This window comes from Prosopis cineraria, unplaced genomic scaffold (genome assembly GCF_029017545.1).
Source record: "Prosopis cineraria cultivar Desert tree isolate PC_DT_omini unplaced genomic scaffold, ASM2901754v1 PC6, whole genome shotgun sequence".
Classification (NCBI taxonomy): domain Eukaryota; kingdom Viridiplantae; phylum Streptophyta; class Magnoliopsida; order Fabales; family Fabaceae; genus Prosopis; species Prosopis cineraria.
Genome location: NW_026555337.1, coordinates 4,646,966 through 4,664,208, shown reverse-complemented (window position 1 = coordinate 4,664,208; position 17,243 = coordinate 4,646,966). Strand labels below are relative to the sequence as shown.

The following is a 17,243-nucleotide window of genomic DNA, read 5'->3' as shown; positions in this document are numbered from 1 at the left end:
GAGGTCAAGGAACCAAGGAATCCTAGAGACATTGTGTGGCTTAGCATTAGAATTGGTTACAAATTCATGGGTTGAATTGGTACCACATGTAGTAACAGCTCTAGGAACCATTGTTATGAGAACAATGGAATTATCAAGAATAAGAGATTAAAGGACTAACTGAGTTGATAAATGAATGAGAATTGTTTAAGGAAATGGAGTTTAAGAATTAAGAGCATTAATATATGAAAGGATTTATATGTGTATATACATTAATGGTCAATGTCTCACTTTAGGTATAAGGTTGCAGTCAGGATAGTGAAGACTTTCCTTTATGTGGGAGCCAAGAGTATTTTAAGTGATTGGTGCACTTTTCATTGAAGTTTAAATTGATACATAGATACTTGTTATATTTAAATATGAATAGGCATCTATGTCTTGAAGATTTCTTCAAACTAAAGTTATAGGAAATTTAATTTATATGACAAAAGATTTGGTGGAAAAAATGTTTTTTTTAGGTTTCAAGGCATTATGCCAAAAAAAATTTGAAATGTTTAATAGAAAGACTTAGGTGTATTTGGATTAAAAAAATCTATAACTGAGGTTGAAAATTAACTAAGGTTAGTAAATTGAGGTCAATTTTTTTTTTGTAACTATAATGTAATTCATGCTTGAATATTTTCTTAAAAAGTCAGTTGGGTAAACTAAAATTTATTTAGATGATTTGATTTAAAAGTTAGTTGAGATGTATAATGACAAAAATAGACATGAATTTTGTAATGTATATTTTTGTGACTAATTTAATATTTTTTAAAAAAATAAAATTAAACTTAAAGCAAGAGATTTATATAAAGCCCTTTAGCTTGTTTCTCTTCCTTGGGATATTACTTATATTTGCCACTGTAACTGTTCGACTTTCAAAACAAGAGGCAGAGAAAGCTATACAATGACTAATGAGTTTTCTCATCTCGCATTTCTCTTCTCTTTCTCCATCAAGGTTTATTTCCTTTTATTCATTGGTTCCTCCAAGATTGTTTTTGTTCTCTTTCTGCAAAATATAACTAGTTTCTAGTTGGATTTTTTTTTTGAAACAATCACTCTTGATTTTCAACACAATCACTGTGCCACCATTAAGCAAGAGAGTTGTATGTGTGAAGGAGGAAAGAGGAAGGAAGAAGCAAAAAGCTCACACAAGGCTAAAAGCTAAAGATAACCAAAAGAGAAAAATTTTTGACGCACATTAAAATGAAAGCCCCCTAAACAACTTCAGGAAAAACACTCATTGGAGTGTCACGACTCATTTATTTATTTTTTTAATCCAAACAAAATCTAACTGAGTGTTTTTATCTTCAATTGAAGGTTGGATTATTCTAACCTCAATTAAGGGATAAATCAAGCACACACTTAACCTTTTAGATTGATTACGAAGATTAAATATGTTTCTCCTGAATAATTGAAAATGAAGTAGCTTCCAAAACTTTACAAAAGAAATTGAAAACTTTTGTTCACCTTTCCAAGTCTTTTATGACAAGGAAAGAAAAGTTAGTAAGTGATAGATCAAATGCATATTTTTACATATATAGTGGACCTATTATGAAATAAGTCTCAACTGTCAAATCTTATAAGTTATGAATGCATTTAAGAAAGGTTATGATGGGATTAACTTAAATCAAAGTATTTGTGGGTAGCTAATTGTGGATACAAGAATCATTACTATCGAGACTACGGCTAAGAAATCTGGATAGGCTTTTGATCAATCTATGTGGTTATATCGTGGATCTAATAATACTATCTTCTGTACTAGAAAGCATTGGAATTGACGTTGGTAAATAAAGGTAAAGTAGATTAATTAATTGACTGAGGACTCAGGGGTAATTGCATGAGAAATAATCGGTGTCCTAAAAGAGTAAGGGGATAGTCATAACTTTAGTGCTAATATTGAATTTAACATTTTAAAGATAATTTTATAATTTATCTTAAAAAATACGAGATACATAAAAATCTTATAAAATTTTAAAATACTTAAATAATAATTTTATATAAAATAAAATTTCACAAAAATATTATAAAATTTTAAAATAATTAAATAAAGATAATTTTTGTTAGTGTAATCAAACATAAAATAATATATATATTTTTGTAAAAAATTTTATAAAAATAAATTTATTAGTCAAAAAAGAGTGAATAGATCTTAAATCCCCAAACTTCGGAAACCTCAGGAAAGGTAACCCAAAAAGGAAAAGCCTTGGAAAACAAACAGAAGAAGGGTAGGATGGTAACTTCGGTGCAGCACGAGGCATGTTCGACTTACCCTTGGTAAATGGCAACCTCCCTCCGATTCCGAGTCCAACATCTTTCAGGTTTGGTGGGCGGGCGGTATTTGTGAATCCGACCTCAGCTTTGTCTCTTCTCTTGCTTTTATATTTAAGATTGTTCAGTTCCAATTTCATCACCCAAACAGCCCCGAATTCTCTCCCATCTTCTACCTTTCCGTATCCAGGATAATAGAAGGAAAAAAATTGGCGATAACTGTTCGGCTCTTGATCTGCTGGATTGGTTATTTTCATTGACTGGATTGGGCTTCGAAAATGTACAACGCTGTGATGGATCCTGAGTTGATCAGAATCGCTCAGGAGCAGATGAGTCGCATGTCACCGGCTGAATTTGCTCGGATCCAACAGCAGGTCATCTTCTTTCCTACGTTGATTTTATGTTCTTGGTAGTTATCTACAGGAAATCTTCATGACTGTAAATGTAATTTCACTCATCCCGTTTCACCTGAGTCCCGGATTCAAAAAATGAGAGCGATCCATTGTGAATTTGATGCCCATGGATATAGGGAATCGATTGACCTTAGTCGCATATCCTTTTGGAACAAGGGAAAAGATACTAGGTTAGGAATTGGTGACGTAGCAGAGCATAGGAGTTGTTCCTAAGGAGTATTTCTTATAAATTCAACGGTGTAAAGATGCGTATTGTATGTATGTGGCTAAAGAATGATGATAGAAGTTTAGTTTGTTTCTCGTCTTTAGCCTGTGTGAAGTGATAATGTCCTTTGTGCTCTGAATTTTGAAGGTTAGAAAGAAGGTGTTTGCCTTGAGGCGCGTGGCATAAAATATCCTTTTCTGGAACTTGAATTGATGACACATTATATCTCAAAAGGGAATACGAAATGCGTTATTTTAACTTAACCTAAATTTCAAAATGAGAAAAATTTGGTATTTGATACCAACAAACTGTTTCCTTAGTCTTTCAAGAGGTTTTTGTCATAAATTAAATCATGCATTGTAAGTGTATCTCATCCTCTGTTGTTTAATAATGTTCATCATGTAAAAATGGTATTTCAGATGATGTCCAATCCAGAGTTAATGAGGATGGCCTCAGAAAGCATGAAGAACATGAGGTCTGAAGACTTTAAACTAGCTGCAGAGCAGCTAAAGCATACTCGTCCTGAACAGATGGCTGAGATTGGTGAGAAGATGGCAAATGCAACACCTCAAGAAATTGCAGCTATGCGTGCCCGTGCTGATGCCCAGATTAAATATGAAATAACTGCGGCTGAGATGTTGAAGAAGCAGGTGTGTCCGTGTGTGTGATTAATCTTTTGGGAATAACTAATCAATATCATCTTTGTTGAGTATTAATCAGCAGTCAGAGACTTATTTTTAAAGCAATGAAGTATGTGTCACTTGAGAATTGAGATTAGTCCAAGTTGAAAGAGAAAGACAGCCGAGAGCCAGGACTAATCTCCAAAAAATTACAATCTTTTTGTCTCAATTGAAGAATGTTATGGTCATACGTTAGCCCCTGAAGGCCCAAATTCAGATTCACAATTTCTTATGGTCAAAGAAAGCTTCTTAAATAAAATTTTATTTTATCCTAGTTTAGTTCCAAAGTAACGTTTGGTCAGAAAATCCAGTTGCATCATTACATGATTGGGTAGGAATAAGGAAATAGCACTCCATCTGTTGCATTTACAGTTTCTCAGTTCTTCTCAAAACAAGTTGGCGTGCTGCCATGAACTAGTTGCCTTTGTGGACTAAAATTAAAATTTGCAGGGTAATGATCTTCACAGTCAGGGAAGATTCCATGAAGCTATGCAGAAGTATTGTCTTGTAAGTGCTCTTTTGTGACTTTTAATTGTCTTCCCAATCCCCCTTTTTTCTCCCCCAGGTTCTGTATGAGATCCTTCATGCCATGCACCTGTTAGATGGTTTTAACGGCCAGATTTCTTGCTTTCAATTTATCTTCTAGGCCAAGCAAAACATAAGAGAAATTCCATCCTCCCAAAGTAGAAAGCTTCTTTTAGCTTGCTCGCTCAACTTGATGTCGTGTTACTTGAAGACAGGGCAGTATGATGAATGTGTAAAAGAAGGTGCTGAGGTAACTAGAATTTTATTCTTTTACAATTGCAAAATAAATGTTACTTTTTTTTTTTGGCCAATACGATGTTACTTGTTAACTCTAACTTCAATACTACAACAATAACAGCAAGCCTTATCCACTAGGTGGGTTCAACTACATGGATTATATGACTTCATTGTGTTCTATCATTTATTAAGCTTTTAGATGTTAACTCTAACTTCAATATCCAGGTATAATATTTAAATAGCAGTGATATGTGGGTAATAACCTGGAAGATGATAAAACATGATAGGAAAGAAACTAACATTGTGATTATAATATGTGAGAAAATTTCTCCTTTTTTGTTGCATATGTTTGGCAAAGAGTGTAGTCTATTATTTTATCATCTTTATTATATTATGATCATAGTTACCATAATTAGTTTATAATTTTCAATTTTACATAAATGTATTACTGTGCTTGACTGCTGGCGGCTATAGGTTTTGGCTTATGATGCAAAAAATCTTAAAGCTCTTTATCGAAGAGGTCAAGCATATAAGGAACTTGGTCTACTAAAGGTCTGTTTCACTCCTTATATTAGGATTTTTTTAGACTTTTGACAGCTGTTGTTGTTCTAATATACTTGTTTTATTTGCTGATATCCTTAATTCTTATAGGATGCTGTTGATGATTTGAGCATGGCATATGAAGTTTGCCCAAGTGATGATACAGTTGCAAAGCTTTTAAGGTTCGATGCTGCTCTCTTCCACATGCATACACCTGTCTTCTAATGAAATGTTCTTCGACCTCATATATCACATGTGCTACTATTTATATATTTATGACCCGTGATTGTCATTAGATATTCCTATAACTACAATGTAAGCAACAGATGATCTTTTTAAGTATATGTTTGATATGTTTTTGATTTTATTTTCTGTCATCAAGCGTCTTACAGTTGGTTTTATAGCCTATCAAATAAAGGAATGTTTTATGGGAAATAAGTTTTGAAGTTTGAACACCATTTGTCTGTTTGGTAGAAAAAGGATAGGGATGAATTTGACCTCATATTTTATTGCATTGAATGTTTACATCAGGGAGACCAAGGAAATTTTGGCAGAGGATGGTGGTGAGCATGCACCTAGAGGTAAGTTCCTCTCCTCCACCCCCACCCCATAAGGAAAAAACTAAAAAAGTCTTTTTTTTCCATTTACTTTGTCCCAACCCCCTTAACTTTAATGTTTCAATGGATGAGAGATTTATTTTTTTATGTTTCAGGATTGGTAATTGAAGAAATAACTGAAGAAGATCAGAATGTCCGGGCACAAAACTCTGAAAGCTCATCTGTGGAGCAAACAGTGGCTTGGCCAAAAACTTCCAACGAGTCTTCCAAGAGTTCCAGTACAGTTATCAATGAAAATCTAGAATCAAATATGGAGAGGTAGTGAGCCCTTTTTGTTATAAATACCCACTCTCCATTTGGGTTAACAGAGTGAGCTATAATTTTTTCATAAGCTATTGCCAACCTTATCTATGATGAACCCTAATATCTCGATATGTATTCTTTACAACCTATGAGCTAGCCCCAATTTTACATGGAGAAAATCAATTGAATAAGTTATTTGCTGCCTTTTGCAGTCAATTTTTTTTGTAGAGAGGGTGGGCTAGTTGAACTACCTGTTTGAAGCTTGCTGCTTGTGAAAGTTTGGTTAGAATTTTGAAGTGACATTTAGCTTTCCAAAACACATTTTTTATGTGAACTGTGGGGAATTCTGGAAACCTTACCCTCAGGGCACCTTGCAATAGATTGTCTATTGGACTTACTTTTGCCCCTTCCACTTCTATCAATTTTTTCTGGGCCCAACGTGGGTTCATATGATTGTGGCTGGCATTGATTTGCAAGGAAAATTTGGACATGAGTGCTTGTTTTCATATCTTGGTATTTGATGCTTACTAATTATGCAAGATTTCAAGCTATCCTGACATGAAGTATTCATCAATTCCCTTGTGCCCCCATCCCATCCTATGTACTTTTTATCTATTAATTGGAGTCTGGAATAATTTGACTTTTATTTTTTATATTCTACAGATCATTCCAAAATTTCATTTCAAATGCCAACCCTGCCACTCTTGCTTCTTTGAATGCTGGACAGTCCAAAGATGTGTCTCCCGATATGATTAGAACTGCCTCAAACATGATTAGCAAGATGTCACCACAGGAACTTCAAAAAATGCTTGACATGGCTTCTTCATATCAGGGGGACAACCCATTTTTAAGAGGTTCCCCTGAATCTACTATCAACTCTGGATCAATTCCTCCAAACGTGACTCCTGACATGTTTAAAACAGCTTCTGATATGATAAGTAAAATGCCACCAGAGGATCTTCAGAAGATGTTTGAAATGGCTTCCTCATTGTCCGGGAAAGCATCTAGCTCATCATCCGCAGCTGTGGACAAGAATGTGAGAAATGCTTCTCAGTCGAACATCCCCTCCTCCAATGCTAGTGGAAGCAATGCATTTGCTGAATCAAGTTCTTATGATTCATTTTTAAATATGGGAAACGCTGCTCAGTCAAACTTCCCATCCTCAAGTGCTGATTTGCAAGAACAGATGAGAAACCAGATGAGAGATCCAGCTACGCGAGAGGTCTGAACTATCTTTTTTCTTATTCACATTGCATGGAATAGTTGCAATGCTGTGTTGAATTTTGTTCTTGAGTTCTTTAATTCTCAGGTGTAATAATAAGGCAATTTGATCAATTGTGCCTGCACTTTATGGCTTTAATGCGCCTTGCTTTTAGCTTCGTCTTAATTAGCTTGGGGCTTATTCTTTATTCATTAGTTATGTCTTTAGCTGCGAAATAATATGGTGGGGTATAAATTTTGTAGTGAATTCCATTTTTTTCATTCAATGTTTACTTTGCTCTATTACATCCCTATTGATTTTTGGTTGCGATATTGTCTTGGCAGATGTTTACATCAATGATTAAAAATATGAGCCCAGAAATGATGGCAAACATGAGCAAACAATTTGGTGTTAAGCTTTCAAAAGAAGATGCAGCAAAAGCTCAGCAAACCATGTCATCCTTGACACCAGAGGACTTGGATAGAATGGTACTTTCTTTTCTGCAGTTTGCTTTAGCGTCCTTATAGTGTATCCATTGATAAAATTATGTCGTGGAGATGAATAAGCTTGGATGGATGCGACATTACTGAGAGAAGGAAAGCACAAAATTTTATTGAAAATACCTGCTGCTCTATAACGAAATGTAAAATAATCATCTAAGATTATTTGAGCTTGTAAAATGTAGTTAGCTAATTTATGGTCAGTTTCACAGTCAAGGCTGCTCTGTTCGTTGAAATAGCAGACTATAAGGGCATAAATGATCTGACTGGGCTGAGGGCGGGTGTCTAAATGTTTGTAACTTAACTGCCCCAATGCTGTTTCATTAGTTATAAGACTTTTTGGTTGTTACATGCAATTTGAAATGTCGCTGTGTTTGACACGTTCGGCTGTAACATGCAAGTTTGCATCCTTCTCTGTATCACCCATATAAATCCTTTTATATGGTTGCAGATGCGATGGGCTGATCGGATTCAAAGAGGAGTTGAAGGTGCAAAAAAGACGAAGAATTGGCTGCTCGGAAAACCTGGTATGATATTGGCAATAGTCATGCTCATATTAGCTGCAATCCTTCACTGGCAGGGTTTCATTGGTGGCTAGAACAAGTGAGATGTGCATTCTAGGACATCCCGATTTAGGTTGTCGAGAAGATTCCACGTATTGCCTTGGAGTACAGCTGATATGAGGTTATTATAAGTTTTATGGGAGGAGAAAAGGAGGGTGCAAAAGGGGAAGGCGGAGCAGGGGTTTGCTGGCAGGGACAGCAAGGAAAGGGGTAAGGTGTTGACATCGTAGTTAATGTGTTCGCTAGAAATCTTTTGATTTGATTTTGATCCGTTGTATCTTTGATTATGCTGCTGGTGACTGACTGTAGATGGTGTAGGCGATGAAATTGACAAAAATGTCATTTCATTGGGGGAGTGACCAAAAAAAAAAAAATTGCTTTGTTGTAAAATATTAGCTCGAGCACTCTGGCACTTACCTTTGTTAGTTGTGACCCTACTATTTAATCAATTTGATGGCAATAAACTTATTAGTAAGCAACCGGATAATGGGCACTTAGATCTGTGAATTGCTCAAAACATCATCGTTCTGCTGGCCTTTCAACTTTCAAGAGCATCACCAATCTCGAGTCTGAACGCTGTGGGCAACAAATTACGGAATAAATTGAAAAAATTAAAATTAAAATAAATTAAATTACCTTTTCATTTTGTGGTAAACATAATAAAACTTATTCATATATATTGTAAATGTGGGGATGATAATACCTTTTAAAAATTTTATAAATCATAATTCTTAAAATGTGAAAATGATCATATCTTCTAAAAATTTTATAAATTATAATTCCTAACTTCATGAATCAATTATCCTTTTCTTTTATAAATGTAATTCACTTATTTTTTTTTATTATTATTTTTATATTTATGTCCCTTTTAGTAATCAAATAAAACTTATATTATTAACTTTGAACTATTTTGTAATAGGAATAAAGATAAAAATAAACTTGATGAAATGCCACACGCATGTTAAGTATAGCACGGGAAAAAAAGAGAGAGTTTATATTTGATTGAGCACTCCTAATATTAGGAGTACTTGTGTTAAATATGCGACAGATCTATGTTTGACGTTTGACCTTCCACCGCACTTGCAATTCTTTCAGCAATTGACGCCTTCCCTGAAGTAAAATTTTGACCTCAATTTCTTTCTTTTTGGATATCGTTTCGTTGTCGTGAATTCTCTGTAAATTGTAGAGTACGGGAAATTGGACAGCTCTCTCTCTCTATCTATCGATTTCTTTCTTTCTTTTTTAAGATTGACCGAATCTACAGATATGATTAAGCTTCATTCCCAGCCAAAGACCAGAGTTGATTCTTGTCGTGCAAATTTTTTTTTACTGCTAATCAAGCCTAGGACCTTGGTTTTGTTGGTCGTTTGCAGATTAAATATTAGTATTGTGTCTATTGATTATTTTTAATTTTTATTTTATCAATAATAACAATAATTTTTTAGGTGGAAGATTTGCATTGCTTTTTCATTTTCTGATTGTTTTGCATGGTCATGTTGCCAAGCCCATGTTAATGAGGCCCATAATGCTATGGGCCTATACCATCCGAATAAGATTATCCATGCACGAAGCCCGGGTCTGTCTCCGAACATTATTACCGTTGTTAACACAATGTCACAAACGCAGAAACTAGAAAGAAAGTGCGCCTTTGCTTGTCTCCAACTAAGGGCCCATTTATTTAAGATTAAAAATAAATAATTTTTAAATAATTTAGATATTTTATAAAATAAGATTTATTTTATAGAGATTTTATAAAAAGCATATATTATTACACATTTGATTACAATAATAAAAAAGTAGTTATTAGTTAATTATTTTAAATTTTATGATATCTCCGTTGATTTTTATATTATAAAAATAATTTATTGTTCTATTATTACTAAACCTTTGGTTAAGGTTTCTCGTCTCCTCTTACCTCTTCTTGCATTTTCCTTTAGGTTTATTGGGGGGGTGGTAGAGATTCTATCCAAATCTTGGTTGGAGTTACACCAATTCCTAATGGAGTTTGAGGATGCTATTTTATACTTTTAGTCACTGAGCTTAATAGAGGTTAAATAAGTTTATGGAGGCTAAAAATGGAATTATTTATTGTTAATATCACGGGTCTCAAGCCTTAATCACAATTAAGAACCCCTTAATAATGATTAGTCATTAATAACATTTGTTAATCTTAAATTGTAGATTAATTACTCTTGAAACTCATAGATTGTTTGGGAGCTTCTTTAGGATCCAAGTTTTACCCTTAGTGTGGTAAATTAAGAGTTAAGGTAACCGAAAGTTAAACATTTATACATGTTTGTGTTTGCATTTGTGATCTTAATAAATTTAGTTATGGAATGGCATGATATTATTAGAGCTTAGTGAATGTGCAAATTGTTGAATTACATGATTTGAATGATAATATGTAAATAATAATTTTATGGTGTGCTATGGAAAATTGTACAAGGAAATGTTGCATGGTATAAGGCTTTTTTTTGATAAGATCAGATTGATAATGTTTATATGACTAGATGTAAATTATTGAACATGAAAGGGTTGATTTGAGTTGATTTGACATGGTTAAGTATGATGTCACAATGGAGTTGTGGTTAAAGATTTTATTTGTGCATGAATTATTGAGCACAAGTATGATGTTGTGGATATGTGATAACGTTAATGAATAGTTATGTCCTAATGTTAATTGTTAAGTATATTGAATGTGATAATGATATTTTATTGAGCATAAGCTTATGATACTGACATGAAATTCAAATATCAATTATTTATCCTCATTTTAATAGTATATGCTTGATTATGATATAAGTTAATCAAATTCACACATATGGCATGTCATTGAGTAACATGAGCATATTGCATGATCACTGATAGGTGAGAGTTTACATGAGATAATAGGGCGTTATGAAAATTCACATAGTACTCACCAGCACTGTAAGGCCTCAATGTTTTGGTTCATGACTACTACCCTAGAGTAGGTAGAATGATACCCTAATGAGTTCAGAATAGGGGAATCTATGGTTTGAGAGTGAGCAAAGGGCCTTAGCTAAGTCACTCCTCACAATTGGAAAGCAGAGCTAATTTAGTCACTCGGGTTAGTCCTATATGATTCAAATAGCTCATGAATTCAGTTAAAAGCTATAAAGAGAGTAGTTAAGATGAAGCACGATCATGCTTAACTATCATTATCGTTGCACATATGGTCTGATCATAAAAAAAAAAACACACACACACACACACATTTCATATCATTATGACACATGTTGAGTAACTATAGAATTTATAAATGCGAATGTATGCTTCAATTGCTTTTATGTGCCTCACACTCATGTGCTTGGTTACTGAGATTGTATAATCTCACCCTCATGATTTGATGTTTTCCAGGAGACACTTCAGGTTCAAGATAACGGAAAGCAGATGAAGTTAGAGACACCTAACTATAGTAATATTTTTAGTATTTATATATTTGTAATTGAATAGTGTATTACCAACACTAGGAGTCATTTGCATGGTTTTAATTATCGTTTCTTTATAGCCTATGATGATGATTTAGGTACTATAACTTGAACTGCGTATGTCTTTAGGAATGGAGTAATTGCCGTATATGAGTACCTGTTATGGCTTGCACATTGTGCGAGGGTTATTAATTACCTCCAATTTTATTAGCATCCTAGTTGATGGTAAGCCCCGAAAGGTGTAATTTGGGCATTTATAGTCTTGGATGCATGCGAAGGGCTACACATATGTGTTCTGTGGACATCATCCATCCCAATTATTCAAAATTCCCTTTGATATCAAATCATTGTGAAACTGGAGTCATTAGCTCCTTTTAATATCGAATCATTGTGAAATTAGATTCATTAGCTAGATTGCTTACTTGCTTGTGTATGGACAATGGAGGTCCGAGCTAAAAGTTAAGAGCCTTGAAAGTTAAAATCTAGTATTGTCATATCTTTTGCTGTCATGACCTGTTAGCCACTGTAAAAGGCTCTATTGGCTGTGATAAATGATGAGTTTGGCTATGACAGATGGCCTTGTTGTGGTTGGCCGTGATGGACGTATGCTTGATCATGATGGATGGTCTTTCTTTGCGAAAAGCGACTATTTTACCTTGATGTTAATTATTTTAATACTCAATTACTTTTACAAGTTTTCATAACTATTATACTTTGTTCTTGAAGTATTCTGAGAGCCTTTTTTAAATTATTTCTAAACTTGAGTTGTTTTACTTTGGGATCCTTTTTATTCAAGCTGTTACCAACTAAACTTTGGAATTTTCAAAATTGCTAAAGTTGATTCCATCCTCTTTTGAAATATTTCTTAATTGGATTGATTAGTTTTAATTATTGTTGTTAAATATTGGTCAATGATAAAGGTCACACTTAACAATTAAGATCAATATAACTTAACTAAATGAACGCATTTCATTTACTATACATTTCATTATTCTAAAAGCCATTATCTTTCCCACTTTGTATTTCTAATATATATATATATATATATATATGCATATTTACATACATACTTTATTTCATAAAACACTTATAAACAATTTAACATGCTAGTAAAAAGAATAAATTATTTAGTTATTTCAATTATTTTGTTACAAAAAGGTTACCCATGATAAACAAACGCTCCAACAAACTCTTTTAGCTCAAAGAGTTTCTTAGTTAAAATAATTTACAAGGTTAAGCACTACTCATTTCAAATTACAGTATAAGCCATAGTTTACTAATTCACGATTTTCAAACAATGTTAATTGAAACCTTAAATTCTTAAAAATATTTACATATTTTCATTTATACCTTTATTAAATACCTCATATAAGAACCTTGATAATATCAATTAAAATTTCAATGCATGATTTTTTTTTAAAAAGAGTAATAAATGGAGGAGGGGTATAATTGGGAAAACAAATTTAAAATTTGTTCAATATCCTATATTTTAAACCAAGTAAGGTTTCTAAGAGATATCTTGGTCCAAATGAAGTATATGTTAATTTTCTAACTTAACATAAGCACTCAATAGCTAAATTTAGCTAACCTAAACTAACTAAAATTGGGCCAATCAAAGTCCTAATCATCTTCCAACAACTAATTCTATAAAAATAGGTTTCTTTTGAAAATTCATAATTAATACTAGAAAAATCATTAGGGCATGGTCTTGATCCTAATTGAACCTTGAGAAGTTTTCTTCAAAGAAAAAATAATTTCCAAGAGACCTTACACCAAAAATAACTTACAACTTTGAGAATCCCACTAATCCAAATTAAAACATGTTTTTTCTTGATTTCCAATCCAAATTTTAAAAATTCATAACTAATTATATAAAAATTCTTTGAGCACGATTCTGGTGTTCATTTGTTCATTTTCAACTCTATTGTAAGAAAACATTATAACCAATGTCCTTATTCTAGAATCACAAGAAAAATTCACTCTCTCTAAAATCACTTCCAATAATTCCATATTTCTGGCCACAAATTAAAAATAATAATAACTTTTTGTATACTTATTTGTTTATCACAGCACAGGACCCATTTTAAATCATGTAATGTCCTCTGTAACCAGTCTAAATTTCATAGTCAGAATCAAAGCACACTAGTCAGAAACTAGCATGCAACCAACACGACTCAAAACTGGACAGTGAAGAACTAATGCTTGCAGCTCATGAATATCCTTTGGGTTTTAATCAAGAACTTGCTATTAAACACTTCGGGCCTTAAATATATATACATGCATAAACATTAAACAACAATTTTCCAAGGTAACAAAGCTTCAAATATATAAAAAATCAAGCTCAAAATTTCGGACACACCCAAAATCACACATGCAAGCCTCTAACTTCAACTCTCCTTTCATAATATATCTTCAACATGTAAGACCATAATCAGCCTAAAATCAAACATTTCTATCATTAAATACCACTTAGAATTTCGGCCGGTGGGAAAAGAAGAAGATCTCTCCTCCTTCTCCTCCTCTCACTACCTTCAGATTTTCACTCCCTCTGTCTCTTCAAGGCTGTCTGAAATGAAGAAATGAGATGGGAAGGCAATAGCTTGTCCTATTTATAAAAAAAAGTAATGACACTTTCATGAATGTGCACTTGCATGGTAACGAATTTTTAAGCTATTTTCTTTAATTTCAATATTAAAATTCAAATCATCTCTTTTCACTGCATGACACGTGACTTAATGTATGCGAAAGAGTGTAGGGTTCACTTTGACTTCTTAACACACTTTTCAAGTATGGAGAGAATTGCCATCTATTATTAAATACCTTGAAAATCATATTTATCGGGTGTATGTTTTTGCACTTACTTTTATAAAATTTAATTTGGATAATTAATCTCAAAACATTTGACTAATTTACTTTTAATTAGAATAAAAATTTTAGATTTAAAATATGAAATGTTACAATGAACACCTAAATTTTAAATTAAATCTATGGGCTCATTCATGGCTTGGGCAAGGACGCAAGGACACTAACCCTTCAAGTGAAAGCAAGTGGTCTCACCCCTGTACCTTTTTGAAAGAATATCAAGCAAAAAGGAAGAAGAAGTAATTGGCTTCATCACATTCCCCTCGATCGAATCAATATTGATTAGCGCTTGAGAATAATTAACAGTATTTACATGGCCATATTTCAAACTTTGAAAATCGATTAGCACACTTGCATTATGTTCATATTAATGTTAGTGAATCCAACGCGCCAATTTCAACCCGATCAAGATCTCTCACATCACTTTGCGTCACTTGCTTTTTATCCTTTAAACTCTGGAAAACACGCATGTTTATTCTATACTTTGTACGTGGAAGTCTTACAATGCTATATCATCCGAAACACTATTAAGTACCATACAACTTCCAAAAACATCACAAGGCATTTATTTCCCGTTCTCTCTCCCTAGCGCGCGCGTGGTTTTATCTACTTTTCCTTTGAAGAACTTCCAAGTGCAGATCATGAATCAGAGTTAAAACTCTTCTACGTCGATTTTTTGTTTAACTGATGTTAAAACTCTTACAAATAATTACATTTATGCCACTATTTTTTTTTTTTACCATGGGTTTTTATAAAATCGACATTAATTAGTGACAAAAAAAGCTTATTTTGTTGTAGTGAGATTGTGCTGTACAGTAAGCAATCGCCTGAACAGTTGCCATCAGAGACACACCCTAAGCCATTGGAAACACCCTCGTATCCGCCATAAAAAAGCTCTCCACCTCCCCACGTTTCTCCTTTCTCGTTCACCACCGACTCTTTTGGACTCGCCCCCATCCTGCAACTTCCCATCTGATTAGCTGAGCATAATGGAGTCGAAAGGTCTCTCAATGAGCTTGAACTTTCCTCCTTCATGAACTTCTCAAATTCATGGTAGCTCACCTCCTTTACTTTCAACGTCCTTCCATTACTTTGATGGGTCCCGATTTCTTCAGCCACAGCTGCTGCAAGAATCCTCAGCACTTTCTCTATTCCTTTCCGTAAATTCTTCTCGTTCGCTCCTTTCATTTGATAGCTGATTGAGGTTGGCGAGTGAACGACCCCAGATCCTTGATGTCATGCTTGTGCAAATATCTGAGTTGTTCTTGAAAACTTGCACATTCGATATCTGATAACAGCTCAAGAAACCCATGGCATTAGGATTGAGAACATGCCAGGATGTAGGGATGGTGTTTGTATCACAATACCGCATTCTAAGTTTTCAAAGTCTGCATTAACAGATGACATTGCTGTCATAATCCCTCCCTCGTAGCCCTTCTTCCGTTCCTCGGGCCAAACCTCAGATGAATTTGAATCCGAAAAATATCCCTAAAGCCCAAACCATTGTCACAGGATGAAGATGCAAGTGTTTCCCTATGTTTTGATTCTTCAAGCCACTTTTTCTGAGCAATGATGGAGTACAGAGAGTTCCACAAGCTACAACAGTGACATTAGATTCCACGACGCAAATTTCTTTAGTCCTTTATAAAGCTACTCCATGTGATACCTTTAACTGCTTCATCTTGTGTAGAACTTTAACTGCTTCACAAGCATGGAAGAATAACTCCATTACCAGATTTCACCAAGTCCACTAGCCATGCTTCTGATGTTCCCTTTTTCTTCCTATCCTTGCAGCTCATACAGCACCAGCCACAGTAATGATCCAGCGGGGAATTTCAAGCAATTTTACTCACAGGATAGCCTATTTCTTGACATCCTCTTATAAATATCACATTGTTGAATCATTCTTCTTTGATCTCGGATTGGGGTCCCATTTTCTCACAGACAACATTCATGGTTTCTTTGTACAGCTTGCTTTTGAATAGCTCTAGCTCATGGTGATAGCACCATTCCTTGCCGACATTCTCAGGAGTTTCAATGCAAGCTGACCAGTTTATTGCACAGCCTCCACCAGCAATGGAACCTTCGAGCACTAACACACCCATATCATTAGCGGCAACTAAGCCATTAGAGAGGTACATTTGATCCATGGTTGGTTCTTCTAGAAGAGAAAGATTGTTCCTAGCAGAATAGCTTCCTTTCTCCAAGACTAGCACTTTGTAACTAGCTTTTGCAAGAAATCCGGTGATTAACCGCTGCTGGATCTTGAGCCTACCACCACGGCGTCACATTGGATAACTAAGGAAGGAGATGGGTAAAGTCGAAGGTTTAGATTATATTTTTGACGACCAACGCAGAGAGGGGGAATGTAGATCTTCGAAGAGCATATGCAGTGATGTATTCAGGATAATCTCAGTGGACAAGAGGAGAAATTCTTGCATGACCTGGCACACCATGCTATCCATACTTTATTTAATAAAAATATAACATTAAGTCGACATTAAATGTGAATTAATTCTGCCATGAATAATGATAAAGAAAGAAAATATATAATAATCAAAATGATATTTGCAATGTATTATGATTGAAAATATACAAATGTCTCCTTTTATGTTGATGCACGGATCAAAAAAAAATTGCAAACTAATTGTATCAAATATAAATTATTTTTTAACTATATTTGGATGAAATATGTGGGTGCGAATCATCACATTAGTGTAAGTGGCGGTACAGTTATGTGCTTCTAATTTGATTGTACATCCAAAACGACAAGTCACGACAAAACTAGCAAAGCTCTGCAATAAAGCAAAGACCAGCGCATTATAGATATTTAGTTTGTCAGTATTTCACACCAAGGTGCTGCAAGGTAATTCGACTTTTGCCAGCATCACGAGCAACATTTTCACTCTCCAGCCGGGT

At 34.1% G+C, this 17,243-nt stretch overlaps 1 protein-coding gene and 1 pseudogene across 1 annotated transcript; one reads left to right on the top strand and one right to left on the bottom strand.

The window, feature by feature from the left end:
- The first annotated feature begins 2,325 nt into the window (after positions 1-2,325).
- LOC129314386 (outer envelope protein 61) lies at positions 2,326-8,492 on the top strand. Its single transcript, XM_054957822.1, has 11 exons — positions 2,326-2,663; positions 3,327-3,557; positions 4,038-4,094; positions 4,234-4,362; positions 4,824-4,901; positions 5,001-5,071; positions 5,421-5,470; positions 5,602-5,764; positions 6,413-6,971; positions 7,295-7,438; positions 7,902-8,492. Exons 1-11 carry the CDS (start codon positions 2,568-2,570, stop codon positions 8,046-8,048), a joined length of 1,725 nt encoding a protein of 574 aa, XP_054813797.1. The 5' UTR covers positions 2,326-2,567; the 3' UTR covers positions 8,049-8,492.
- A 6,599-nt stretch (positions 8,493-15,091) lies between these two features.
- Positions 15,092-16,780, bottom strand: LOC129313222 (long-chain-alcohol oxidase FAO4A-like; annotated as a pseudogene).
- Between the last annotated feature and the right edge of the window lie 463 nt (positions 16,781-17,243).

Coding starts and splice junctions, on each gene's coding strand:
- LOC129314386 (XM_054957822.1), top strand. CDS start 2,568: ATGTACAACGCTGTGATGGATCCTGAGTTGATCAGAATCGCTCAGGAG. Junction 2,664..3,326: donor TTGCTCGGATCCAACAGCAG/GTCATCTTCTTT, acceptor ATGGTATTTCAG/ATGATGTCCAATCCAGAGTT. Junction 4,095..4,233: donor CTATGCAGAAGTATTGTCTT/GTAAGTGCTCTT, acceptor TTTATCTTCTAG/GCCAAGCAAAACATAAGAGA.